The 27,324-nt window shown below is 39.6% G+C and overlaps 2 protein-coding genes across 4 annotated transcripts; both read left to right on the plus strand.

Moving 5' to 3' along the window:
• The first annotated feature begins 1,028 nt into the window (after positions 1-1,028).
• On the plus strand, positions 1,029-26,204 carry LOC116725612 (AP2-interacting clathrin-endocytosis protein-like). Of its 3 annotated transcripts, none has more exons than XR_004340428.1 (19): positions 1,029-1,366; positions 1,838-1,956; positions 3,788-3,967; positions 6,011-6,114; positions 6,427-6,544; positions 8,843-8,932; positions 9,979-10,059; positions 10,147-10,243; positions 10,948-11,039; positions 11,754-11,856; positions 12,271-12,453; positions 13,146-13,310; positions 14,740-14,869; positions 15,566-15,627; positions 16,967-17,510; positions 18,695-18,782; positions 21,067-21,182; positions 21,273-23,127; positions 26,099-26,204. XR_004340428.1 is itself a non-coding variant. In XM_032571791.1 (18 exons), exons 2-18 carry the CDS (start codon positions 1,853-1,855, stop codon positions 22,922-22,924), a joined length of 3,909 nt encoding a protein of 1,302 aa, XP_032427682.1. In that variant the 5' UTR covers positions 1,029-1,366; positions 1,838-1,852; the 3' UTR covers positions 22,925-23,884. The 3 variants fall into 3 exon arrangements, 1 of the variants encoding a protein (XP_032427682.1); XR_004340429.1 differs by having other exon boundaries at positions 10,951-11,039; XM_032571791.1 differs by lacking the exon at positions 26,099-26,204 and having other exon boundaries at positions 21,273-23,884.
• Positions 25,173-26,628, plus strand: LOC116725613 (AP2-interacting clathrin-endocytosis protein-like). Its single transcript, XM_032571792.1, has one exon. The coding sequence runs from the start codon at positions 26,105-26,107 to the stop codon at positions 26,597-26,599; it is 495 nt and encodes a 164-aa protein (XP_032427683.1). The 5' UTR covers positions 25,173-26,104; the 3' UTR covers positions 26,600-26,628.
• Positions 26,629-27,324: the final 696 nt, after the last annotated feature.

Consider the following 27,324-nt stretch of genomic DNA (forward strand, 5'->3'; position numbering starts at 1 on the left):
GTCATAATCGTTTCACATAAACGGCTTTCAAAGGGGTGTCAGCACAATCACACTGTTCCACCTGAAGATGTAGATTGGGCCGGTTTCAATTAAAAGAACTAAACTGGAAAGTTCTACTTTTATCTTAGATTGCTGAACTATACACCTGCACTATTGTTTGAAATTAATAAACTTTTTTTTTTCCCTTTGAAAAAATTGTTTTTGTCCCAATGAATTCATATTTAACCCCGGCGGCTCTCTGCAATGACAACAAAACAGATGTTTGAATCCTTGCACCAGGCATTTGTGCTAATTTGCCGGACGTATTAAAAGTGGCGTTGACAACCGTCCTAGTGGGACGAGAGCAACAATGGCAGGAAGAGAGGATGACGTCACATGCACGCTTGGGACCTTTCAGGAACAGTCAGGAAATCTCGAAACCGGCGTGCAGAAGTAAAGGCTATTTTTATAGTCCGCATTTTACAAAGAAATAAGAAATGTTTCGTTTTCAGGTGGGAAATAAGAATGGTCAAATTGATATATACAAATAGAATAATCCTTTATTTGTCCCTTTTTGGTGCAATAGGTGGGTGTAGGTGCAGCAAAGTTTGGAGAAATAGAAAGACACAAGATACAACAATCTGAATAAAACAGTTGAAAACTATACAGCTGTGAAAGTAAAAGATAATCCGTTTTCACTTTTAATTTTCTACAAACGGTACGAACTTGATTCACAATATGCCCAATCCAAACGTCTCATTCTACTTTTTATTTTTATTTTTGCCTTAAAAAGAAAGTTAGCTGCAATGTCTGTTTTGTAATCTCAGTGCCCTTTGTATTGTTTATATTCATGCATACCCATTTGGATGCAGAAAACTGCAAAAACGAATCAAATCTATCACCTCCTAATGGGAGAGATAACGTGAATGCAACTAACAAGCTATTTAGAATTGAGAATATCGGGGGCAGAGAAAGGCGTCGTCCTAAAAGCGTGACAGTCCACGTGCTTGCACTGCGCATGTCAGAATACTTCCTGACTCGTCCGCTCCTTGGTTATTTGTCTAACCGTGTCTCGTGGGCGGGGAGCAGCGTGCAGCAGTGATGTCAACAACATCGGTCAGTGGGTCAGCACCCTTGTAATGTCGCTACGTGAATATATACAAATGCTGCCAAAGAGAAAAAAAATACGGAATATTATTTGTGCTGGTCTGTTTTTGTCACGAGCCACTCGAAGTTCACGTTTAATCACATGCACCGTTATCGGTGGCCAGTCTTAGCTAGCGCTAGCATGCTAGCTTTGACAGGAAGATAAAGAGATGTCCAGTGTATTTGATGAGACACAGACGGAAGCTAACGGAGACAAAACAGGCACACTCTGACAGCTCAGGTATGTTTCCGGTATGTTTATGTGGTTTTGTTGGTATTAATTCAGACACGGTTAAATAACTACTGGACTTTTAACTCCCCCTGTTTCTTTTATTTATTAACTAAGCGCTTGATATTTTAAAATAATTTACGCCTTTATTTACGTTATGAATGTGCGGTGAAAATTACCTCGTCATCGTTGTCAAATAATTTTGATTCTTGTAGCCGCTACCTGTCGTTACCACTAACTTGCGAAACAGCGCCTCTCCGGTCAGTTCGGCGAAAAGCGGTATTGCTACAAATACAACAACCTGCAGAAATATCCATATAATACACAGAGACATTTGATTAAATCTGCAGTCAGTAAGATAATATAGTATGGTTTCTGAGTGAATATGTTTTTCCCCAACTGTTTAGATTATCATGCCATTATTTGCAACTTGAATCTGTTCTCAAATCACAAAGTGAGATGTCTTATATGTTTATCTTTTAGAGAATTTCTTGAGCCATGATCAACACTGAAGCTACAAGAGAATTCCAGGCCAAAGAGCGCAAATACAAAGAGCAACTGAGGAGATGCTTATCATCAGCTTTGTCTGCAGACCTCAACAGGTAATATTTACCTCCAACTGCACAGGCATTGAAAAAAATCACGTATCGTTTTCCTCGCACTTCACAATTATGACACCTCTTTGATTTGGCTGATCACTTGAAGAACTCCAGATAAATACTGTACACAGAAATTCTTGTGGTTGAGTATACTGAATTTTTGTAAAATCATATTGCAAAATATATTTTAAAATTATATCTTGAATAATATAATTGTGAGAAAAATGTTAAAGAGGGATAGCCGTGAGCCTGACTTTTAAAGTGAAGCCATATGAAGAAGATATCAACACATCGAGCTCACAAGGAATTTCTTCTATAAACAAACTTTTTTAATTAGCTAATTGGTCACATTGATACAAGCCACCTGGGATGGGAATCTTCTTTTAACAAGAGTGACCTGTCAGGGTTTTTTTTTCTTTACTGTGATTGGAGCTGCAGAACAAATGTGATACCGGCATTTGATCTATGAGTGCACACTTGGCCGACGCGGCCTGTTTTCTGGGTCACCCAGATCAGTCATAGCGGCAGGATGAGATATGATGATGGTAAAGAAGAAGTGGACCGCCTCAGGACTTGTGTGTTCCAAAGTCCTCATGTGGAAAAACAGGCCATCGGATATATGTTTAAAGCTCTGGACAGGAATTACGATGAGGCTTGAAAAGTATGGGAATTTGATTAATGTATCTCTGGGTGTGGATAAGCAGGGAGTAAACAAAATAGAGAAGAGATGCAAATCTTTAAGTGCCTAGCAATTCAATTTGATTCTGATTTTTAGGGTTACGATTCAATTCAGAAACGGCTTATAATTCGGAAACCACATTTTCTAATCTTCTAATTATTCTGTTTAAAAAATGTGAGTGACAAGGGGGAAAGACAGTTAAATACTGTATCAAATTCCATCAGTTTGTATTTATACAAAACTAGGCGTGTGCATCAAATCCTGTAACTTAAATGACCAGCATTCAGTTAGCTAAGCTGCCTGGCTTTTTATTAAATAAAAAGAATGATTCAAAATATTATTTGTACAAAAAATTAAGCAGACTCAATTTTTGAGCTTCTTGAATTGATTCAGAATTCCCAGGACTAGAAATTGTGATTCTCTGTGGAATAGATTTTTCTGACCCTCTAAAACAGAGTATCAAAAAGTTTTTTTACTTTTGATTTTTTTTTCATTCACCCATCAACCCATCAAGTTGGTGTTTTACTTTATTTTTTTTCCTGGTTCCATATTTAAAGCTGCACCACTGTGCTCTGATCTTATAGGGAAGGTTTGTACTTAGACTTTAAATGAGTAAACAAGGTTGACCACTCTGGATATTTAAGTCAGACAAAGTATGGAATTCCTTAAAACACTTTATATTGGCGATCGGCTGATACTTGCATGTAAAACTGATCTTATCTACCTCTACAAAGGGAGAGCTGACTGACAGACCGGCCCAGCAGGTCATGTCTGCACGTTTGCGGTTAACAATAGTCACCCTACTGTTGCCAACTCGGTTACTTTCTCGCTATTTTCAGCAAATTTTTTAAAGATCTGTGTGTGATCGTACAAAAAACTGCAATCAGTGCACCCCTATGCTGTCACTTTCCTAAAATAGTGACCTAGGTAAAACGTTTACTAAGTAAAATGTAAGATTTAGGTAAAAAGTTTTGTTTTTTTTTGTCAAAATCACTTTTGGCAAAAAATGACTGAATGTGATGATATGGAATTCTGAGAAAATGTGTAAAATGTTTCATTTCTATTTATTCTTGGTTTTAATATCTGTGTATTTGTTGCTATGGTTTTAAAGTCTGAGGCAGAAGCCTGGAAAATAACTGCTGTGTGTCTCTCCAGGTTGCTGCAGGAGGAACTTGAGGCAGATGTCTCCCTGTATGCGGGTTCTGGTTCAGTCCGAGCTCACAGAGCCGTGTTGCTGGCCAGAGCTCCTCATCTCCTACAAGGACAGACACATAAAGATCCCATCATCATCCATCTGCCAGGTTACGATCTGCCGGCACTGAAGGATTTTCTCAGGTAGATTCTCAGTTCTCTTCTGTTTCCTGGATTACTTCACAGAACAGCATCACTTAAAGCCTCAGACCTGCATTTCTTTTGGCACATAACTTCCACTGGGTGTCTTACAGAGGTGCATTTACATATGTTATGAACCTCAATAAATACCAAAAATGCATCCATAATTGTGTTATTAAAGAAAAGTTGAGTCGACTTCTCTAAAAGCAGCCTCATTTTTAATTTTTTTTATTTTTACCCCTCCAGGGAATCTTTTTGTGGGCTCTAGAGTCCCTTTTTTATGAAGTAGGCTGACAGGAAAGGGGGAAGGAGAGGGGGGAAGACATGCAGTAAATGTCGCCGGGTCCGGGAGTCGAACCCGCTACAGCCGCGTCGAGGACTTGAGGCCTCCAAATGTGGGTCGCGCTAACCCCTACGCCACCACGGCACGCCCGAAAGCAGCCTCACCTAACGTCTCAGTTATAATGATGCTATAAATGAGCTTTAACAATCTGTGAGTCGAGTCGTTTAGAGGAATTCATAATACCGCTGAGAATTTTCTCTTTGTGACTCATACTTGAAAGGGTTCAGATGTCTCATTGAGAGGTTTGATCCTTTAGGGAGAAGCAGCAAATTAGTCAATATGTTACTCGGGTTCTCTGTTAACTATATACGCTCATCCTTAAAAAGCAGCTGCTGCTGGGAAAGCAGAGACACAGATTCTTACAGCAGTCATGGGCTCCTACATCACATTAGGACTGCTTATACTTACATGTGAACTTTTGATGTTGTTTGCACTGAATGTCGACTCATAACGGGCTGCCAACTGAAGAGATGAAGGCTGAGAATAGGGCCTTCTTCAAAATGAATATAAAAGTAGAATTATTTCATTTAGGCAAGTGAGTTTCCTTCTGAAGTTTTAATTTGATCCAGCTTCATTGAACTTTGTGGGTTTCATTGGAGAGAGCTGGCTAATGTGCACAGTCCATTTCATTTTATTGGAGTTGAGGTTTGAACAATTCCAGAAGCTTAATGTTGCTTTCCAAAACAGTTATAAAATCTTTTTATGATCCTTGCCCTGTCAGAACAGCCAAGTTTTGAACTGCTTCAGTGCCAGTGGTTCCTGTGGACTGGACAAAATAGACTACATGTACATTCTTCAGTTTCACCTCAACTTTGCTTCTAGACGATTTAAACTTGAATATAACAGGATGTTCCAACAGGATCCTAAACTGTGACAGACAAACAGCCACCCTCACCTGAGTGATGTTGGAAAAGTATGGATCATTCTTCAGAGCTAAATGAATCAAACTCTAGCATTAGCGATAAAAAAGACTGGATAAATATCCAATCGGAATCCTGCCTAAGGCTTATTGATTGCTTCTCTGCAACTCCCCGATGAACATTTCTCTAAATATTAGTGAGAATGTATGTATAGTTTTGACCTTGTGTTCAGATCTTTTCACCCAGTTCTTGTTTTGAAGCATCACTAAGACTGGTGGTTGTAGACATGTTCCATCCTGAAATAAAATGAATAATGAACAATAAAGTCATTGCTATGACGTTCATACTAGTGTACATAAAAGCTTTTTACGTTCACTGTAATATCTCCCACATCAACCGACTTCCTTTAATGCAGAGAACGCTGCAACTCATCTGCCATAATAGGAGGTGTAATACCTAGTTTTCTCCACCAGGAGCAGTGATTCATTTCCAACCTCAACCCCTTTCTGCCTGAGCTATGTGCCTGCTTGTACTAAAAGAGGACTGTATCTTTTGTTCTGAGTTAAATACATTTTAGGAAAACAGATATTAGCCAATTAGAGAAATGAATACAACACTGCCTCTCAGTTCCCATGTGGTCAAGGTAGTATACCAGGCAAAATACAGAATATACATTGTTTTTGAGAAGGTTTATGTCACTGATTAAGATAAACGTCTCTGCCCACAGGGTGAAAATACTACTCAGTCCTGTGGTGACAGAAGTCATTTTGTGTCAGATGATACTGTAGCTTGAGAACGCACAAAAGGTTCCGTTTTAATTAACTTTCAGAGTCTTATCCACAGGCAAGTGTACACAGCAGAGCAGAGCATGCGAACGCCTGAAGCAAACCGCGACGCAGAGAGCAGCGCTGCAAACCGAGCAGATCCTCGCAGTTCCATTGACTCAGGTAAACAGATCAACACGTGGAGGGTTTATTCTGGATCATGTGACCACTAAGCTGCCCACCTCTATCCACTTTCCTCACATTATGTTTTCTTAGTCATAATCTACTTAAGAGCTAATCCTGTTTGGGCCTTTGTTGCTGTTCCTGCTAATTACAACAAGTTCCTGCTTTAGATGACTGCAGATTTAGACCCTGCCTTGTCTTTGTTCCCTTAGTTTACATTGTTTTATCAGTCACATAATGTATCCAGAGCAGATTAAAGTTCAAGTAAGATGTTTTGGTGCTTCCTTATTATTAATCTCTGCTCCTGTCCAGGTGTGTTTGTTCTTGAACCAGCCTCAGGCCTTGGTGCTGACTTGCTGAATCTGTACAAAAGGGGAGAGCAGTGCGACATCACCATCCAGGTGGCTGAGCAGGTCTTCTCCTGCCACAGGTAGAGCTACTTTAGTAGCTATCCACTAGACTATAGTTTCTTTGAAAAGTGTTCATGCGCCCTGAATCTGTTCTAATGATGGGAAATCTCATGGCTTTGCTGAGTAAAGGAGCTCTTTTAGATCCCAAATTGTTTCTTAAAGTTTTTGTTGAAGTTAATTTATAACAAAATAAGTAATATCAAATTGTGTTTTGAACTCGGTTACTAATTTGCAAAATATACAGAACTTGAAGCATTTAATATTCATATAGTTTGATGGTATTCTCAGAAAACAAACCTCCACTATTAGAATTAGTGAATAGTTGAATAGAAGTGGGAAGGGAATCTAGAACATTTCTGAAGAAATTTAAAAGCAACCTTCCACAGTGAGCGTATTCGGACTCAAATGAGGGGTTCTGGTGCTGACTTATTTTCTGTGGGCTTCAAATTTGAGCATTAAAGCTTAAATGGCTTAAAACAAAATATAGTTTGTGTCTCTTTGTTGCATATCATGCAAATGTCCAGAGTTAGTTAAAATGCTGTCAGTAACATATGAGCTATCAATAGCATGTTGACCTCCAGTAATATACTCCATCTAGTATGCAAACAGCAATATATAAGCTAAAATTTGAAAAATTGCTAAGGTTAAGATTCCATTTGTCAGAAGCATATGGGCAATCATTAGCCTTGTTGACTAACATTAACTTATGTCATGATGTTTGCTAATAGCAGTTTAGAAGCTAAAATTAGCTAAAATGCTGTCAATAGCATGTTGATTAACACAGACTTTTCAATTCAGCATGTTAAGTTTAGCTTTCATATCAAATTAGCTATAATGCTCATTTTAGCTATTAAGCTAATGTTGCTCTGCAATGCAGTGCATCTATGGCAGGCCCCAACAATACCTTGTTTTTAGAGGTTCTTACTGCTACAAATCTGAAAATGTAGTGTGCATTTTGTATGCAGCCCTACTGAGTTAATACTTTGTAGAACCACCTTTTGCTGGGTTTCCAGCTGTGAATCTAATTGGGTGGTACTCTATCAGCATTGTGCATCTAGACATGGAATCATTTCAATATTATATACTGCAGCATGATTCAAGCTGAGTAGCTGTTATTAGCATATATTTTCGATTTTTGCCTCAGATTCTTAATTGGATTCAAATCCAGACTTTGACTGGGCCATTTTAACATTTGGACATGTTTTAATTTAAACCTAGCAATAGTATCTCTAACTATGGGAAAAACTAATCTGATGGCAAAAGGCAAAAGTTCAATTCAGTTTCACTTAAATTTGGTCAATTATCAACATTAAACGCAGAAATCAAAAACAATAATACTTTACCCATAGTTAGGCTGAAGTCAAGGCTTATACCTGCCTACCAGAGCAAAACGTTTTCTGAAAGTGGAAACCTGGACATAAGGGCTGCAGGGACAGGCGTTTGTGTTCCTTCTGCAAACACTTTCAGATGTAAAGTAAAATAAACAAAATTACTAACTTTATCACATAACATCCCTTTATAAATAGTGTTTATAACAGGTCTAAAAAATCAAGAGTTGTGAATGGGTAGGCAGGGCTCAGTATTTGAAGGTTATGGTAAATATGAACAAACCAGAAAACTTTTATCAATTTTGACATAGTTGCATATTCCAACCACATTGTATTCTACATTGCCTAGCAGGTGAGGCTATTCATGATTGAGTGTAAGAGGGATATCCACAGTTATATTACAGATTTTCTCTTTAAAAGTGCATAGGATCAATACCTGAATAGAAATTTCACAATATTATTCCTTTATCCAGTAGGTGGTGCTACATTAAGAGCTACTGTACACCTTTACATTATGGTGTCATGTTGAAGCCTTATGTTATGTTGAGTGTGCCCTTTCTACATTATGTAACACGTACAGCAGCAGAGGTGCAGCATGTGCTGCTCCACTCAACAGTGGGTGGTCATTCAGTGATTCAAAGGTAGTAGTTCCAACTAGTAACCATGGAGACAGCTTTCTCTTGACTCCTGTGCTCATCACAGAGAAGCTGGGCCATGCTCTGGTTGCTCTGCAGCTGTGATTGCCATGGCAGCAGAGATAAAGTTCTCTCTGTCCCTTAACTAAACTTCATTGAATAGATAGTTCAGACCTTTACTAAAGCTGTATGAGGATAATACGATTGTGTGGGTAATTGGGAGTACATATGCAAAAAGTTTCAAACACCATCTTTAATAAAGCATGTAAGTAAAATGAATTATAGAACAGAAATAAACCATTCTAAGCATACGGCATATGCATTAAGAAAAAATTCTGCTTCAATGGCTTTCTAGGGCGATCCTGTGTGCACGTTCTCAGTACTTCCGTGCTATGCTCAGTGGGAGTTGGATGGAGAGCACCAGACAATGCATCACTCTGCATGGGTAAGACTTCTCCTCACCTCAAATCTCAACGTTTTACCTTGCAAACCCAAATACTTATAGGATGCCACTAGTAAGATCTTTGATGGTGTTTGGATTCCTACCAACAAAGGTTCTTGTTTGAGATGCATTAATGTCTAGCCTTCCAAAGATGCTGAGGAGCAACTTTAACACCCACACCATCTCTGCCTCCACAGTTTGTTTCTTTTTTCTTTTTTTTCTCCTCCATGACGTAAAGTGTCATCCGTCCGTGCATTGCTGATCTGAGGGTAACAGAAGAAGACATGCCTGTCAGATTGGAGAGCGATTGTGTTGATTCGCTAGGGAAGCCTTTTCCTTCACCCTCAGGCTGCGGTCTCGTGCATTAAGTGCTGGATAATGTATGATTGTATTTATAGGAGTTAGGGCGATGTTTAAGCAGCTCTTAGCAGAACTGTTTTTGTGATGTAAACGCAAGTTTGTCCACATATAACCACAAAATTTTCTCTGCAGTCTTCAGTGTCAAAAACAAACACATCTGTTTTTGGAAACTATATTTAAAATGGTGCAACAACTTGTTTGCAGAAGTGTACAAACTTTAACAAAGTCAAAAAACAAAGTTATTGGTGACTATCTGTATTTTGCCATGGTGTACAAAATAATGAGTGGAACTCTTTGTTTCCTTCTCCTGACCAACAGTGACATTAAAATCCAATTGAGACATCTGAACTGAGGGTGTCTGCCCGATTTGAAAAAGTCTTAAAGTTATGTATCTAAAATCCAGGCTTGAAAATGTCTTAAATTCTTTAAAAAAATATATGTTGGCCTTAAATGCGTCTAAAATTTTGTCATCGCAGGACTATTTAGTCTTGTTTATTCTATGTAGTTTTCTTTTCTCGCAGGACTTCACTAATATACCCTTGTTAGCTTATTAGCCTTATTGTATCTGACATAGGTCTAATGCTAATAATTGTGAACTAGTGAAGAAACATCACTGAATTTGAATCAAATGGTGATTGAACAAAGGTTTTTGCAGTTTTTTAAATGTTTATTGATGTCAACCTTTTCAGCTTGGGACCAGATGAGATGGAAATCTTGCTCCAGTTTATGTACGGCGCTGTCATGGATTTGCCCAGCGGAGCCAACGCCAGGTACCGTGTGTCTGAGTATGGGGTTCAGAAATCACTGCACACGATGAGAAAACAGGCTAATCTGAATGCTATCTCTCTACCACACAGTCAGGTTACCATAGCTGCAGACATGTTGGGTCTAGAGGGGCTCAAGGACTTGGTGGAGATGATTTTTACCCGAGACTACTGCCGCTTCTTCCCCAAGGTTAGAGAAGCATCTGTGTTACTGAAGGCAGTCTGCTAACATTAAGAGGTTTTGTCTTTAATTTTGAATAAAACTTAGAAATTCTCTGTCATTTAATTTACAAACATTAAATTACTAATCTGTTGTCAACTCTGATAAACCAACCTATTTTTTATTTTTTTGCTCCATTTCTTTTCTGTTGGCCATTTTTATCAGGAGTCGATGTAAAGGACAGTAAAAGTCCATCCAACCAGTCAAATACATTTTATTGTTGGCAGGACGAGTTGGAATGGATGGCACATTAAATATAATAGGCTATGAAATCTTGCATACCAGCAGTGCTTCACCACTGTATGCACTTATTTTGCTATAAAGATTGTAAGTTAATTTACAATGCGGCTCTATTGTAAATAGAGCCGCAAATAGTGCTTTACTTACTAAATATGTTGGTTTGGGGCAGAACATGTTACACATCCACTTCCAGTTTTCTTCTGGTCTTTGTGGTTTTTAAATCTTTTTTTTTAAACAAAGTTTAGAATTTAGATCAAGTCATGAACTTGACTGTAACACTTCACACTGTTATATTTTCACAGATCAGCTTGTTTCTCTTCATAAAAAAGCATAATATTTACTTGGTGTATACAAAGGATTTCTTTGTAAAATATTAGCACTAAAACATCAGTTTTTTAAATGGATGGTCTTTTTTTTTTTTTTTCCATTTCCAGCAGCCAGTTGACGGGGTTCAGAGAACGGTTCTAGAGTGCTTGTCGCTCACACACGCGTTAGGGCTCCAAAACCTCCACATGCTCTGTAGGGGGTAAGTTTGCATTCAGCAACAAGTAGCAACTGTTAATGAGAAAAAAATACAATCACATTCTGAATGCTATACAATGATACATTATAGAATATAATTCACATTGAATACTAATATTCCGACATGCTTGTATGTTATATGGAAACATTTTGAAAAATTACAGTTATTTATGACTGGGCATAGTTGGAGTCATTCTTGCCACTCCTGGTTACAGCTGATTGACTTCTTTCAGACATTTTTCGTCACTGTCTTGTTGCTAGGTAACCAGGCTTTGGGTCATTGCTTCTCTTGTTAAGCGACCAAGAGACGAGGACAAGGTTCCGGGGCAATCTGCTTTAATGAGAAACACAGCTTGTCTACAAGCCTAAATTTGAATGTTTTTCTTTCATTCTAGTCTGGCTTTAATATTATATAATTCAATTTACATAAATACTTTTACTTTTTAGACTGTTTTTGGATAATTTACTACTCTTTTTCATTGTGAGAATCCACCTTTATACAGCGCTTTCCTTAAATCTTTACACTCAAACTTTTCTTTTTCTCTCTTCCACACTATAGCCACAAACATCCCTGCATACTACTGGTTCATGTGATGAACTCAAAATAATGCGTAGTTATAAAGTAAAATCTGTAATCAGAAATTAAACCACATGCACACTGTGTAGAGCCTATGGCTTCAGGAAATGCTTTTTAATTATGTCCACTCTGCGTATTCAGGTGGGTAGGGGAACATTTTGTGAAAGCCTGGTGTGAGAGGAACTTCTCCCTCCTGTCCCCGGAGCTGCAGCGCGCCTGCATCACGGCCGTAACGGACACAATGGTGAGTGGACTCCTCCCACAGTCATCTGCTCTTCTCTTTTCAAGCCCAAACATCCATTCAAACAGTCCATTTCCACAGGAAGGAAAAAGCACGATGATCTGATTATAGATGAGCTTTATTCAATTCTGTTATTAACATCGGCCTAATTCAGGACTTGGATGAAGATTGATCTGTGCTTGCAATTGGTGGCTGAGTCTTTAGTCTGTGAATCAAGACTGACCCGCTGTGGTTCAGACTTGGTACATGCTGACAATACAGCACTATGAGGGAATTCCCTCCTCTGATCAACAGGGGGTTGGGCAGGAGTAAATTATTATTATTATTATTTTTTTATCTGATGCTGTTCGGTTCACCTCTTTTGTTGTTTGTTGTTCTTAGAGAGTTTTTCTTTAGCTGATAGATGTTTTCCCTCAGACTGCACGGAACGCCGTGACGCTGCTCTGTGGCACGGAGCAGCTGATTGGCAGCCTCCCGGAGGTGAAGTGGGCCCAGCATGTGAGGGCCATGGCCGTGGAGCTCCAGGAAGAGAGCCTGCACTTTGTAGTCCAGCACCTCCCCAGGGTGATCCACACTCAGGCCTTCCACGACCTCCGCAGGGTAATAACGGCTCCACACCTTTTAAGCAGGCAGTGCTCACCGTGCGGCCCAGGGAATATTTGTGCTGCCAACTGCAGTTCAAGAATGATTCATATTTGTTTTTTAAGCTATTTATTTTTAATCAGGATAAAATTATTTTCTCAGTTTAAAATGTCAAGTACGGCACAAAAATATTCATCTTTTTACAGGTTTTTTCTGAGAAGCCGACTTTGCTGCACTCAAATTTGTTTGTATTTCATTTATTCAACTCGGCCAGACAGAAGGCAGGAAGCAGAAGTAAACAACAGCTTCAGCTTCCTGTAACCTGCTTGAATCAGTTTCTTACAGTGTGAAATAAAATCTGTTCAACCAAAATGCCAAACACCAGTTTGACCTTTAAAATTCTCCCCACAGGCTGGCGATTTTGGAATTGTTTTACCTTTTGGATGTTTTACCTTTCTCAGAGCTGCAGTAAACATTCAGTTCCCAACTAGCAACAGATATTTAAGCCGGGCCTCTTTTTTTCATGATGGATTGATCGGTGCTATTTAAATTCAAAGTTTTAAATTTTGGAATAATGTTTTAGAACTTCCTCATGATGCCATTTCTTCACCAGAATCCTACAATTAGTGGGTTTAATGTGACAAAATGTGAAAAATCTTAAGACTTTTACGTTGCATCTGTTTTCTTCTTGGTGTGTCACTGACTTGCAGAGGGAGGAGTTTACCAGAGAGCCGACGCTGCTGAAGAAGTTGTGCTTGGCGGTGAGGGAGGGTGTAGCAGTGGACAACTGCTGCGATCTGTTCACTGCTGTCCACTCTCTGTGTGAAGATAACTTTGATGGAGATTTCCACCTGGAACATCAAAAACAAGAGGAGGTAAACTAATCCTTATTCTTAGTTGGATTGTCGTTGATTGAACATATGTTTGTTAAAAGAAAGCACGACCTTATTAAATTTGAAGGTTTTACTTTATTAGTTTGTAGAATTATGTAAATACAAATCCAGAATAGACAATACATGATACATTATATGGTTACCTACATAATTCAGTAGATTTTGCAACAGTTTTTAGTAGCATGAATGTTTTTGATCCTGCAGTGACTTTATTTTGAAAGTCAGTCTGACCAAAGTGTGGCATTTTCAGCCACTGGACAGATTTTTTATTTTTTTGGCTCCTAATTTAAGACTAGTATAAATTTGTCTCAGTCCTCAGGGAAACCAAATTTTGCACTTAATTGATTTATTATAATTGGCAAAATATAGCATTTTAAAAAGTGACCCAAATCCTGTTCTTGCTGCTGTGATTAGACACATTTTGTTTTCTAGTCTACAAAAATAAATATTTGAAAACCGCATGCTTTTCGTTACGCAAACCAACAAATGTATGTTTATGTTTTGGATCTACAATGATTTACAGACCCCTCTTCCACAATATATTACTTCTTTATTTATTTCATTATAATGTCACATGTTTAGTTTAATGTGGGAGACTTAAACAATAATTTTTTGTGTTTGTCATTAAAAAAGCATTTTTATTGCCAATGGGTACTCACATAAGATCACATCTCATCTACAAAGGTCTGAAAAATCAGACCTTTGCTGGTGTTATTAATTATAGGAAATCAAACTCTCAAACAGCATCATTCAGTTGCTATATCAATCAACAGCAGGCCCAGAGGCTGTTTGACAAAGTCTTCCAGCAGAACGGATGATACCCTATTTTATTCTTTGGTCTTCAGAATTCAATGACAGCAGGCAGCCTCAGATTGAGATTCAGGTGCTTTGTTTTCCGTTAACCAGCAGGAGAAATCATCTGCAAAGCAACGTAAAGACGAGAGCTAAGCTTGTGAGGTGGCTCCCATGACAAAGTGACCTGGCTGCAGGAGTTAAAGCCATGTACAGTAGAGCAGGATGGATTAGGCTGGGGGACGCTGTGACGTACGCCGGCTGCCTCACTAATCTAGCCGTGTGTGTCTAATGTCGAAGGCAGTGTGTTGTTGGTAAGATTTGTGACAGCAGAGAGCAGCTTTGGCTACCGTTTGTTCTCCAGCTCCATGTTTATAACCAGGTGTGAAAACAGGAATATGGACATCGGCTCATGAGGTCCCAGATTCCATTTAGGAGAGCTCAGCCACAGAGGCAGAGGGCAAGGGAGGGGCAGAGAGAGAGAGAGAAAGAGAGGGAAAAGGGAGGAGGCGAGGGTATTTGTTGCCATGGTGAAACATTCTTGAAGCAGCTGCTGATTCGTCCGCGCTGCAGCGCACCCCTTCCATTCTTCTGCCTGTCTCCTCTGTGTCACCGCCAGCCGTTCAGGCAGGAGATCGGCACGCTACGCGGGCGCCTCTGGACCTTCCTGCTTCAGACCTCTTATGCGGCTCGCCACACACCGGGATGGGAGGCACTCTCACCCAAACACAAAGAGAGGATATTAGCAGGTAAAGGCTGGAATTCTGTCTTAAACCCTGACTCTGAGTATGGAAGTAATGTGAATGCTTTTCATTTGTTGTCTTCTACTGAAGCCGGTGGCTCTCCTTACATAAAAATCCTCCAAAGTCCTCTCTGCTCCAGCTTCTTATATTACAGCAGCGCGCTGGCTGCTAACCCATTTAATATCCAGCCAGAGCTTTTATGAGACATGGTGGCAGTGTGTGTGCAGCTCGCTGGCTTATGAATGCACATCAACATGGTAAATGGACCAGATGCGCCATGCTTGTTTTTAACAGGATGAAGCTTAGCCTGCTGCTGTTGTGGCTCTGCATACATTTAAAAGCTTTCACAAATGCAATTACCAACCCGCTTCATTCATGTTGATCTAATAATATTTGGAAATGGGATGCATGAATAATTGATATGACTGGTATCTGTGTATGGCCCAGTGGTCCTACAGTTCTTAGCTGTGTGTTGAGATTCTAAGGATTCAGGATTTAGAACCTTTATGTTTAATAAATGTGGAACTTTGCTTGTAAGAGAATGTACCAGATGTAAATGAAAGATCATTAACAATATTTGTTTTTTATGTCAAATATGTGATTGAAATAATGTATTGTTGTTGTTATATTGTGTTAATGTTGTTATATTTTTGGTAAACCTCATTTGTTCATCGGTGACTTTTTTTCTCCACCTTCTGACAGAGGCTATTGATAAAGGAGACAATCGAAGACTCGGTAAAAAGCCAGTGTTCACTAGCTCACAGGTAATGATGATTCATCTGTTTGGATCAGACACAAGTAACATTTCATTTTGCTTTTATGCATAAATTGAACATTTCTTTATAATGAAAATAAAACAATCTTTTTTTTCAATTGCCCAAACCTAACACTTCAGTGAAGCTCTTCAAGTTGTGGGGCACAAGTATTTATAGAAATGAAACCCAGTTAATTAGTTATTTAACTGGGAAAAACAGCTAATTGCTCACCAATTTTTTTTCTTGTTTTTGCACACCTCAACAAGTAGAGGCATGTCTCAACCCCTAATAGTTAGTTTTATAGATCCTTTCATATAATAACAGCTGTTTCAACAACAGGAAAACCTAGGATTTTATGCTTTTACTGCAACTATATAGAAGCTTTAAAGGGACAGTGTTATGTAAAAATCAACAGTTTTGAGCTTTACATCATGTTATAATGTTAGTCCTTTATCAAAAACATTCCTGGAGTGTTGCTTTGATTCTTTCATTCATGTTTGAGGAATCCTTTAATCTCCATGGTAACCATTCAGTTGTGCAAAACACCTGGTTGGACCTAGCCAGCTCTCTGAGGCACAGCTCCTCCTCAGAGCTGCAGTTTAGAAACTTTTGAGCTTCTGCCTCACAGAGCAGCCATCACTCAGGTCCTCCAGACTAGCCAGCAGCAATTAGCGACACTTGGCTGAACTGCTCGTGTGCTGATCTCATTATAGGAGCTACTTGTCAGTGAAACACTGGTAAAAACATTATTAAAGAGTTAAAAGAGGAGCCATGTTGTGATGATTTCCTGAAGATGAAATTTCAAAAAGGATTTAGTTTTTAAAGAGACTATGACAAGGCATTGTCATAGTTGATCTACGAACAGAGCAGGAAAATGTAATATTGTCTGATTGCAGTTACCAGTTGTTTTCTTGGTGCATCTCTAATTTTGTCATTGCAAGAATTTTGCAAACTTAAAGGGCAAGTTTAGCTCAGGGCAATCCATGGAAGTGGCCATCCTGAAGTCACAGTGTGTCAGATGCCCCCATAGTAAAAGCTAGAAGTAGAAAGTTAACAGATTTATGGAATGTAACTGATGTGTTGTCTAAATGCTAAGACATCATAAATTAGTGGCTAAAAGCACTGCATGTCCCTCAGTTCATGTAGAAAGTCAAGTTCTGTGTGCCAAAATAGAAAGCTGCCTTTTGATAGACTCAGAGTAGATCTGAGATTAGACATCAATGTAACACGATGGTCTAATTTTATCCACTATCCCTTTACTGCTGATTTTTCTTTTTTTTTTATTCCCTGCTGATTGACCTAGTGCAGTAATACAGTTACATGACTCTTGTTTATTTTTATCCTGCAGTCAAAGGCTGTAAAATGCCCTACATCTCAGTCTGAGAGCTCTCCGGTTCACAAGACAAACCGGGCGCCGCAAAACAGAAACCCAGACCTCCGCAGCGCCGCGTCAGCCATGAAATCCGATGGTCTGAGCACGGCGAGCAAGCCGGGAGAAAGCCAAAACTCTAAAGCAAAGAATGCAAAGAAACAAGATAGGAGCGCGGCGACAAAGGCGAAGACAGCGTCGGCCGGCGCAGCGGTTGTCAACGGTGCGGCAGCTGGCGGGGCAAAGCGGGATGTGGCCGGGGCAAATGGCTCGAGAAGCTCCCATGGGCCAAAAGAGCAAGAAAAGAAGCCGAACCCAGGCGCGAGGCCTAAAACCTCCCCCCCCAGCTGCACAACCACAACCCAGGCGGCTGTAGCTACGGCCCAGAAAGGTTCGGTGGGAAAAGCCGACAAGTCCGCCGTTGCCGTTACTACCCAAGCACATCCCGGTGCTTCATCCACATCAGCCACTACCTCGCCAGAAAACTGTGCCAGCAGTCTGCACGACAGCCACTCTATTCCAGGTTTACACTCTTTTATTGACTTCTTTACGTTTCATCAGCATCACCAAGATTCATTATCCTCTAGTGGCAGAACAGCAGCCGAAGCTGAATGGTTGTTGAGTCGCCTCCAGAGATAAAACTGTAGCCGGAATTAGAAAGGAACATCGGTTTAATTAGTGTAATCAATACTGTGCTGTCCCTGGGAGGGAGCCTTGGAAGAAGGGGCTTATTTCATGTCTGAACGTTGATTTGTCCTGAAACAAAGCAACTCTCTTCGTCAGTCTGCTGGTGGCAGCCTTCCACAGCTGTGACATGGGGGGGGGGGAAGGAGGAGTAGGGAGGAGGAAGAGGGTCAGACCACTGAGCTTTTTAATGAGGGAGCTGGAGCTGGACGACCAACTGTCCTGTCCAGTCCTGCTGGTACAAATATGCAATCACCACTGTGGAAGGCTGTTCATTCAGCTGTTTGACTCTGTCTCTAAAATATTTGATCTAACAGCTGACCAGTCTGTAGGACGGAGTATTAGGGCCAAGCTGAGAACATAAACAAAAATGAAATTACGAGAATAAAGTTATAATATTACGAATTTAGTCATTCAATATCATGACTTTATTCTCAGAGTAGTATGCTTTTATTCTCGTATTTGGACTTTCTTCTTAAATTACGTTATTCTCAAAATATTATGACTTTATTCCTGTATTTTTTTTAACTTTATTCTCGTTTGACTTTATTCTCATAATATTGTGATGTTAATCTGGTATTACTATGACTTTATCCCCAGAAAAATACAACTTTATTTTCATATTAATTCAACTTTATTTCTCTTGTTTCCTCTTCATAGATGTTAATATTATGATTTTATTCATCTAATTGTATGACTTCATTATTGTAATTTTATTTTATTGTTTTTATTCTTTTTTTTTTCTTGGTAATACTCCGTTGTAACTCTGGCTTAGTTGATGCATATGTTTGATAAGACCGCGGAACCAAATAACTGTTATAATTCTTCATTGCACATCTGTACAAAAGAGATGCATGTACAAAAATAGTTTTGTTTTCTTGAGTTCGCACAATCCCAGAACACCTCATTCTCATAACTGATAATTACTCATGTTACTGATAATTCTTGTTTTCTTTAATGAGATCGTTTGATGCACAGTGCATTTCTAACAGATGTTCATGTGTTTCATGTCCTGCTTTCTAGGTACAAAGTCCAAGCCACAGGCCAAAGCAGTGAACAAGTCGCCTCTGACCAAACAGCCTCAGAGATCCGACACAGCAAGGACCAGCAGGTGAGAGTTACTGGCTTCAGCTTCCTTTCATTTCATAGCTGGAAACAAAATAAATTCATATCCATCTCTTCTATGGTTTGAGTGTTTTGATAAACTATAGAGATGAGTAGTCATAACAGTTCTCAAATCTAGAGAATTTTTATTACACTCTATATTTATTGACTGCGACTCAGATCCCTGTTCGAACCGCTCATGGGCCATTATGACCACTGATTGAAACACATTATAGGGTTCTTTATCGGTCAGTAAATTAGATTTCTCTGTTTTCAACTATAGATAAGATTGTTTCTTTTTCTCTTTCTTTCTGTCTCTTTCAGTTACTCTTTCTTTTTTTTCTGCTGGCAGCTGCAGTGATAGTTGCCATATATTCATAAAGAACTTTTGCATTTCACATTTTAAAATGACCATTAAAAGGCCTTAGAACTCTGGAAGGTAAAGTCTGGAAAGGCTGAAATTTTATATGAAAGATTAGTAGGATTTCTGAAAGGAAACAGATAACCTCCTCCTGCAAGAATATTATTGTTATTGAAGTATAGTTTCTTATTGTGGCCTACAAGCAGAGAAAAAGCAGGTAGGAACCAGCTCATAGTCTGTACAAGACATGTTTTGGCAAAAGGAAATACTGTATTAGTTATGAACAGACCAAAACTTGACAAGTACAAAATAACAATGGTGCAGAGTGACACAAGCTAAATCAGTGTTGAGTTTTTGTGCGTCCTTTCGTGTGTGTGTGTGTGTGTGTGTGTTTGGATCAAGTTGTTCTCAGGAGGATAAAAACAACTGTACAGTGTGCTGTGACAAGCCTCTTGTTTCCTCTTCAGAGATGTTAAAAATATCCGTTTCAAACTTAGCATTACTGGGCAGTCGCTCAGAAAGTTGTGGTGGCTAAAAACCTGCCTTTTTCTTAAATGCTAAAAGGAAACATCCTGCACTAGACTGTGCAAAGTTAACAGTTAAGTGCACCATCTTTCATGCTGGTCCTCAGGTTGATGCATGTCGGATACAAAAATATTTTTCACTAGTCGTCGTTTTATCGATGATTAAATGGGCTCGAACGGAAAACGTTTTGATTGCTTTGAATCAAAACGTTGAACCCGCCTTCTGCATCTCTAACTTGAAGTAACTGTCTGCCTTTTATCTGATTCTTTCATAATGCTGTGGAGGGATTTCGGCCTCTGTCTTTAAAAAAACCCTCTTTAGTTCAATAAGGTTTGTAAATCTTGAATAGTTCATAGCTTACCTAATTATGGGCCAATGCTTTTTGCCTGACTGTGTGATTGGGCCATTGCCACGCTCTATTTTCTTGTCAATCAGCTGCTTAATGTACTGTCGCATTTTGGATCATTGTCTTGTCACATGACCCAGTTTAGAATAAGCCTAAGTGTTGTATAAAATAAGCCAAATACAGTTCTTATAGTCAGCTCAGTGACACTAAAGCTCCTTCTCCATTCTCAAGCCTCACACTAGCTGGTTAATGTCTGGTTCAGTTCTAGTCAAGTTGAGTGTATCTCCATTGGCAGTGTGTCGATGATGTCATTTTAGTGTGTCCCATTGGTTGGGGGCAGTTTCTCTGAAATCTCTGTATTTTTGTTCATTGCGGGTTGACCCAACCAGTTGACGTTGTTTGCGCTCTTCCGCCACAATAAATAAAAAGGTTTGGACCTCAGGGTCTGACCATGGAATTATCAATTTGCAGCTACTCACTTAGCATACTTTGCTCCCATCTGTTTCTAATTGTCCTGACACAAACTTATGCTTCCCTTCCAAATGGAGGCCTTCTGATCGTTTGATCATTAGAGTCTTTCTGATTATTTGAACTTGCTGACATGTCTCAACCCAGGAAAAACTGGCAGCTCTCCTCAATGCTTTCCACTTCTAAGTAATCTACACTGTTGAATGATGGACTCCAAATAGTTTGGAAGCAGTCTAGTCTTTGCAGCTCTTTAGATTGCTAAAAAATTGCATTCCAACATATTTTCTCAATTTCAGTGCCAACTGGGGATCTTTTTTTTCATTATGTCCTGACATGGAGAACAAACATACATTAAAAGCATAAAATATTTACAGGTTTTGTTCTGTTTCCTTCTAATTAATAAAGATGGAGAGTTACCCGTGAAAAAAATGGAAGGGAAAGTAAATGCAGTTGTCATTCCTAATTTACCTTGTCTCATGAATGAAATAAAAATTGGAGTGAAAGTGACTTCTTTTAAACCAAATGTTTTATTTTTGTATTGTATTGTTTGTAAAATTATCCCTTTGGCTTCTTGTTCACCTATTTTACCAGCCCAACCAATAAATCAAGTGTGAAAGATCCAGCTAAAACCAGAACTAGTCCAGCAGAAAAGTCTGCTGCAGCAGCAAAACCAGACACCAAGGGAAGAACTACAGTGGACCATCATGGTGAGTTGTTCAAGCTCCTTAATGTAGCTGTCTGTCAAAATATTGTAAAAGTGAATTCATGTTTTGAGTATATTTTCTTCCTTGGTTTAGTCTCCAAGCTTGGAACTTCTACGAAAAAGCAAGCCTCTCCCAGAAAGGAAGATAGCAAGGATGGACTCAAATCCTCAGGCACCAATAAAGTCACCAGTGATACTAAAAAGAAGACCGTAAAACCTGTATCAGCGAATGGAGTCTCGGCTAAATCTAATGCCAAAACAGCCAAAGTCTCCTTGAGTACCAAGTCTGGATCAAAGCCAAAAAATACCCCAGACTCATCAGCTGAAAAAGCTCCACCAAAAACCTCCAAACCATCCAGTCCTGCTCCATCCAAGATATCAGAAAGTAAAAAATTAGAAGCAGTGAATGGTAAAACATCAGAGCAGAGTCCAATTGACGACTCCGGTAATACTGTGAAGCATAAGGATATTGTGCAACTTATGTCTTCTGCGGCACAAAGTTTACATCCAGTAGGGCACAGTGGAGAGGAATTCCTACCTTCAGAAGTGAGCACTGACCACATTGTGCAGAAGACTGAAGCAGAGTCAGAAATCCAAACGAGTCCCCAAGATGAGACCAGTGTTACACCAACACCTAACAAAGTCCATCATGTCCACTTTGCAGAAGCAGTCGCTTGTGAACAGTTGGATAAAAGTAAAACAAAGCCATTTCAAGATGCCGTAATCACTATTAACGTAAATGGTGGACCAGAGCACGAGTTTCGATTGCTGAATTCCTCAAAAGACACAGAATGTCTGGCCGGCACCCCTGGCAGCATGGGAAGTATCGACACCCCCATAGAGGACTCCTGGAGTGGAATCAATCATCAAATCAGCCCTGAATCCGAGAGCGGCAGCACGCATACCACATCATCTGATGACATCAAGCCCCGCTCTGAGGACTATGACGCCGGAGGGTCACAAGACGATGACTGCTCCAACGACAGAGGGGTGTCCAAGTGCGGTACCATGCGCTGTTCTGACTTCTTGGGTCGCAGCAGCAGTGACACAAGCACCCCAGAGGAGTTGAAGATGTATGAAGGCGGCGCTAGCTTGAGGGTAGAGGTGCGTTTGCGTGGCAGAGAGGCCGAGACCACCAGCGAAGAGGAGGGAGCTAGACAACGTCCACGTTCTTGGTTGCAAAGAGAGGAGGTTCCGATAGAGCACACGGAGGTCAGAACCAATGAGAGCATGAAAGGTGTTCCCAGCTATTCCGAGGAAGAAGAAGATGAAGAAGATGACGATGAGGAAGAGGAGGAAACGGAAGATGAGAGGTCTGAAGTCGAAGTTATTCCAGGTGATGGATCACTGCCAACAACAGAACCTTCCCCACACTTCCAGGGCATCATTAACCTGGCTTTTGATGATGACTGCCCAGACCAGGAGAACAACGACCAACCGGACTACCAGTCCACCTCTACCTTCCGCCGGTCAGTGCTGCTGTCTGTTGACGAGTGTGAGGAGCTAGGTTCAGAGGAAGGAGGTGCCCAGACTCCACCTCAGCAAACAGATGAAGCTTTCACTCCCTGTGATGTTTTCGAATGCGACTCCACTACGTGTCCTTCAGGTCACAAACAGAACACCCCCGCCGCTCAATCCCGAAACCACTGCCATGAAACTCAACATAGAAGAGAAAGAGGAGTTTGTATTCCTCACAGAAATCCAAGAACCAACCAAAGAAGAGAGCAATCATGTTATATCGGATAAAGTTCTGGACTCTGACACTAAGGAGGTGCCTCCCCAGGAGCGCCCATGCCACCTGGATCTGCGCCACACTGAACAGTACAATGGAGGGAATAACAAGGGTCTCCCCAATACCTCAGAGAGCAAGAAAGCAGATTTACATCTAGACTTAAATGAACCTCAACTGAGAGGGGGCTCTGCTGTGCAAGCTGCACAATCTCCATCAGGTAATGTATGATCTACGGCCCCATTGTAGACCCCAAATCCAGACCATCAAATTTCTGTAGTCACCAAATTTGTCCTTGCAAGATTAATTCTCCTTAGCTCCGATTCCCAGACTTCCTTTCAACATGTACCTTATCTAGTATTGAAAAGAAGGATATAAATGAGCTTGATAGTGAAGTAATCACTTCAAACTCCAAATCATAAATGCACTTCATGTTTTCATTGCTCAAAACTTGCCTTCATCCAGATCCATCCATTGCAGAGCCACATCAATATCCATTTAAAGCTGGATTTTTGGTGTCATAAAACCAATTCACCAAATCTCTGCATTTAAAAAGAGCTAAACTATGTTTGATCAAAGCATTTAGGCAGTGGTAAATGACTGAAACTTAACCGCACTAAGAGAAATGCATCTGTTTAAAAATAAAAGATGCTGCCTTGTGACGAGGCCTCTGACCAATGCACTTTGATGTACATAAAGATAAAAATATTCTCTCTGTCATTCCTGTTAAACAGAGGAAAAAATCTGACCTTTTAAGCTATAGATTGTCGTAGGCTGTGGTGCTCCTTACAGCATTTTGAATCAGTATGTCAACACTAAAGGAATCACGACTGAGTTGTTGTTTTGCTCATGCCACTGTGACTTCTTAAACTGCACTGGCTATGAACCAGTGTAACTACATTTCTTTTGTTCTCATTAATTCATAAGATCAAATCAAGTCTGAACAACACTGTTCGCAAAATACTTTTTATATTAAGGAAAAATGCAACTAAAATATAGGTGAAAATAGTTAATATTCAGGCCACAATTAATCCAAAACATATGGAGATGTATTATTTATGTGTAAAGATTTCTGATTGCATTCAGCCAACGTATCAATAAAACGTTCCGGCATTACTCCACTACAACATTTGACAGTTTGATCGCTACATAAGCCAACCCTGTCACAACATTTGAGTACAACTGTTGCACATTCAAACTTAACGCTACTGAAATATTGCAAAACAGACAAAAATATGAAATGATATGCAACATTACGAAGATGGATATGTCTGTGCTGATGATAAGTCATTCACCTCTGTATGTAGGGGGCTTTACATGGAAATTGTAACTGATGTTTTGCTCTGCAGTTTGATCAGTTTGGGTTATTGCTAAAAGCCAGTGGTAATGTAAATTTACCACTGGGTAAATTCATCTGACCCAATGGTAAAATAAATTTTATCTTACCACTAAAATTTTATTTCTAAGCATTTAGTTGATACTTGAATATTAAAAAAACCCTAAAATGTATGACATCACAACAGAAGTAATATACGCTCTGAACAGTCAATTCCACACCTTTGATCCCAATACACACGCACTCTTCTGAACAGGATGCTATTAAAAGTGACACACACTTTAAAGATGTGACATGACTTGATGTTCTCCAAAGTCCCAGAAGTCCGCACATCTGGACCAGAATAACATGTTTTTCCAACGTATCAGCATGCACAGCAAGGTGCTACAGAAGTCAATACAGTTTTTTCTTTCCCTTCTATTTCCAGAAACATCAACATAATAAGTAAATTTATTATTAGGAAAACACAAATTTATCAAGAAAATCCTCAAAATGAATAAATCCTGATATTTATTTTTTTCTTTCAATTACGCACTTTTTTTCCACCATCAAACCACAGGACTCCAGGTTTGTAGGGTGAAACACTGACCAAAGTCTGGCTTATTACCATAAATTTTGTTTACAGTTTTTATAACAAGAGCAAAAAAAAAAAAAATCTTAGAATGATTTGTTGATTTTAAAATACTGTATGTAGCACCTTTACAAGCTGTAAAGCAAATGTTTGTGAGATTGACCCAACCCAAAAGTCCCATTGTCTAAAAATGATTGTATGAAAAAGAAGACACCATATTGCCACTGCTTCTCAGAAAATGTTTTTTTGGGAGAAACGTTTGGTTTGCATCCCTTTGCTGTCCCTTTTTCTGTTAAGGTAAATACCCATTCCCAAGGGTTTCTTTTTGTTTGTTTGTTTTGTTGCTTTGTAGTTTGTTTTTTTTATGATTATTATTTGCATGGCACACATGCATGATGTAATCACTTTAGTTTGTATTTCACTTGTGCCATCCTTTTGTATGTCTTTTTTGTACATTATCTCTAGTCATCCCCAGTAGATGTGTGTGTAGAGACATAGATGTCTATTGTTTATGGAAAGTGTTTTGCTGCTGAGTACATTTAATTTTATGTGAGTAGCCAGTTTAAAGTACGTAATGCGTGTCTAGAGCAGCTGTTATAGTCCTGCCACATCTCTGGTTTTTCCCAACCACATTCCCAAAAAGTGTTCCTGCCACACCATTATTGCAGTACTATCCCATTGCAAAAGTGAAATCTGTTGTTTTCAGCATCAGCTAACGAGTTGGTAAATTCATTTGCCATATTGTGAATGTTCAAAATAAGAAGACATGTTTAAAAAAAAAAAAAAACATGGCAGCATGACATTTTTGTGTCTTCAGCTTGCAGTTGCATTTTTGTGACAGTATTTGTTCTTTAGCTCTGCCTGTAAAGAGACCTGTGCACAAACCTCAGAACATATCAGTGTTAACTCTCAGAAAAATGCAAAGTTCACTGGTGCTGGCAATGCATGACTTCTTTTGCTTTACGAGTTGGATAAAGAGATGCATTCAGAAATACATTCCTTTGTACATTACCTTTAAGGTGACTGTCTACCCTTTCACACAGATCTCAGTCATCTGGTACATTGTGGTTCACAGCAATAGCATTTCTTTTTATCTAATCATACTGCTTCTGCCACCTTGACTTCTCCTTACGTGACATCATGTTTGAAAGGGAAACAGCTGCATTAAGGGTAAAATCTGTTATCTGTGTTCCTCCTTAGCGTGTAGTAAGTCATCTATAAAGTGTAAGAACTGTGGAAGAGTGTTTCAGTTTATCATTTTGCAGTATTGTCAATTGTTTTTAGGGGACAATGGTCTTGACAGACTGGATCAAACCTGCAAACATGACCACCGATCATCTAAAGTCCTCTCTCCCATTTATGAGATGGACGTGGGAGAAGCGTTTGAGCGTCTGTTTGGATAAGGACAGAGATGTTAGACAACAGGTGGACGGCGAGAGACGGAAAGGGGATGCGGAGAACGGCAGCGACTTTGCCAAGCGAGACTGGAGCTTGCTCAGGCAGCTCCTGTCGGAGCACGAGTCTAACCTGGGTGTTATCAACCCAGTGCCCGAGGAGCTCAACTTGGCTCAGTACCTCATCAAGCAGACGCTGTCCTTGTCCCGGGACTGCCTGGACGGGCAAGGCCTTTCTGTCACCGTAGAAGGAGACTTTCAAACGATGGGCGAGCTCATCTCACCCATGGAAGACTCCTCCACCAGCATCACGGTGACCAGCTTCTCTCCGGAAGACGCCGCATCCCCACAGGGAGAGTGGACCATCGTGGAACTGGAAACACACCACTGACTACTCAGAGGAGAACCTGCTGGACAGTTGACCCCTCTTATTTAAAAAAATGATATGTTTACTATCTTTATTTATGCTATTTGTGATGTCACGTCTTTCTACTCACATCATGTCCTGGATTGTGCAGATTGGTGGACTTTACACCACTTCCATTCACATTTGTCATTCCGCCCTTAAAAGACTATTTGACACGAGCCAGGCTGGTATGCATGCAGATATTTTTGTAGATTGGACTGTTCCGTTGGTGTCTCTTTTAAAAACCGTAACAGACAAAAGACTCTAGAAGAAATGGTGTCCTTTTCTTAAGACTTTTCTTTCTTTGTAGTCTTACAATATGGGTTACTGACGTTTCTTAAAGAAAAATCATATTAGCCTTTTGGCTCCCGTTAAATGTAAAATAAAAGGTTGTGTTTCTGGAAAAAAATGAAGGAGGTGGTCATATGTGTTTCAACTTTATTTGTTTGTTTTTTCTTTTAGTAATTTATAAATGTCAACTTAGTTTTTTTTTTTGTTGTTTTTTTAGATAACAGCCATATATTTAAGTTAGAACTGAGGGTGTAAAACAGGGGAATATCATCACCCAATGGTATGTAGCTCGTTAATTTATTAATTCAACCTGAGCTGATCTAACCTGATAATTAACTTTAAAAATCAATATTACAATTAGTATACGGTTATATATACTCAAGCAGGGTTGACAAAATAGGCAAAAAGAAGTCATCCAA

This window comes from Xiphophorus hellerii, chromosome 9, assembly GCF_003331165.1.
Source record: "Xiphophorus hellerii strain 12219 chromosome 9, Xiphophorus_hellerii-4.1, whole genome shotgun sequence".
Taxonomy (NCBI): Eukaryota; Metazoa; Chordata; class Actinopteri; order Cyprinodontiformes; family Poeciliidae; genus Xiphophorus; species Xiphophorus hellerii.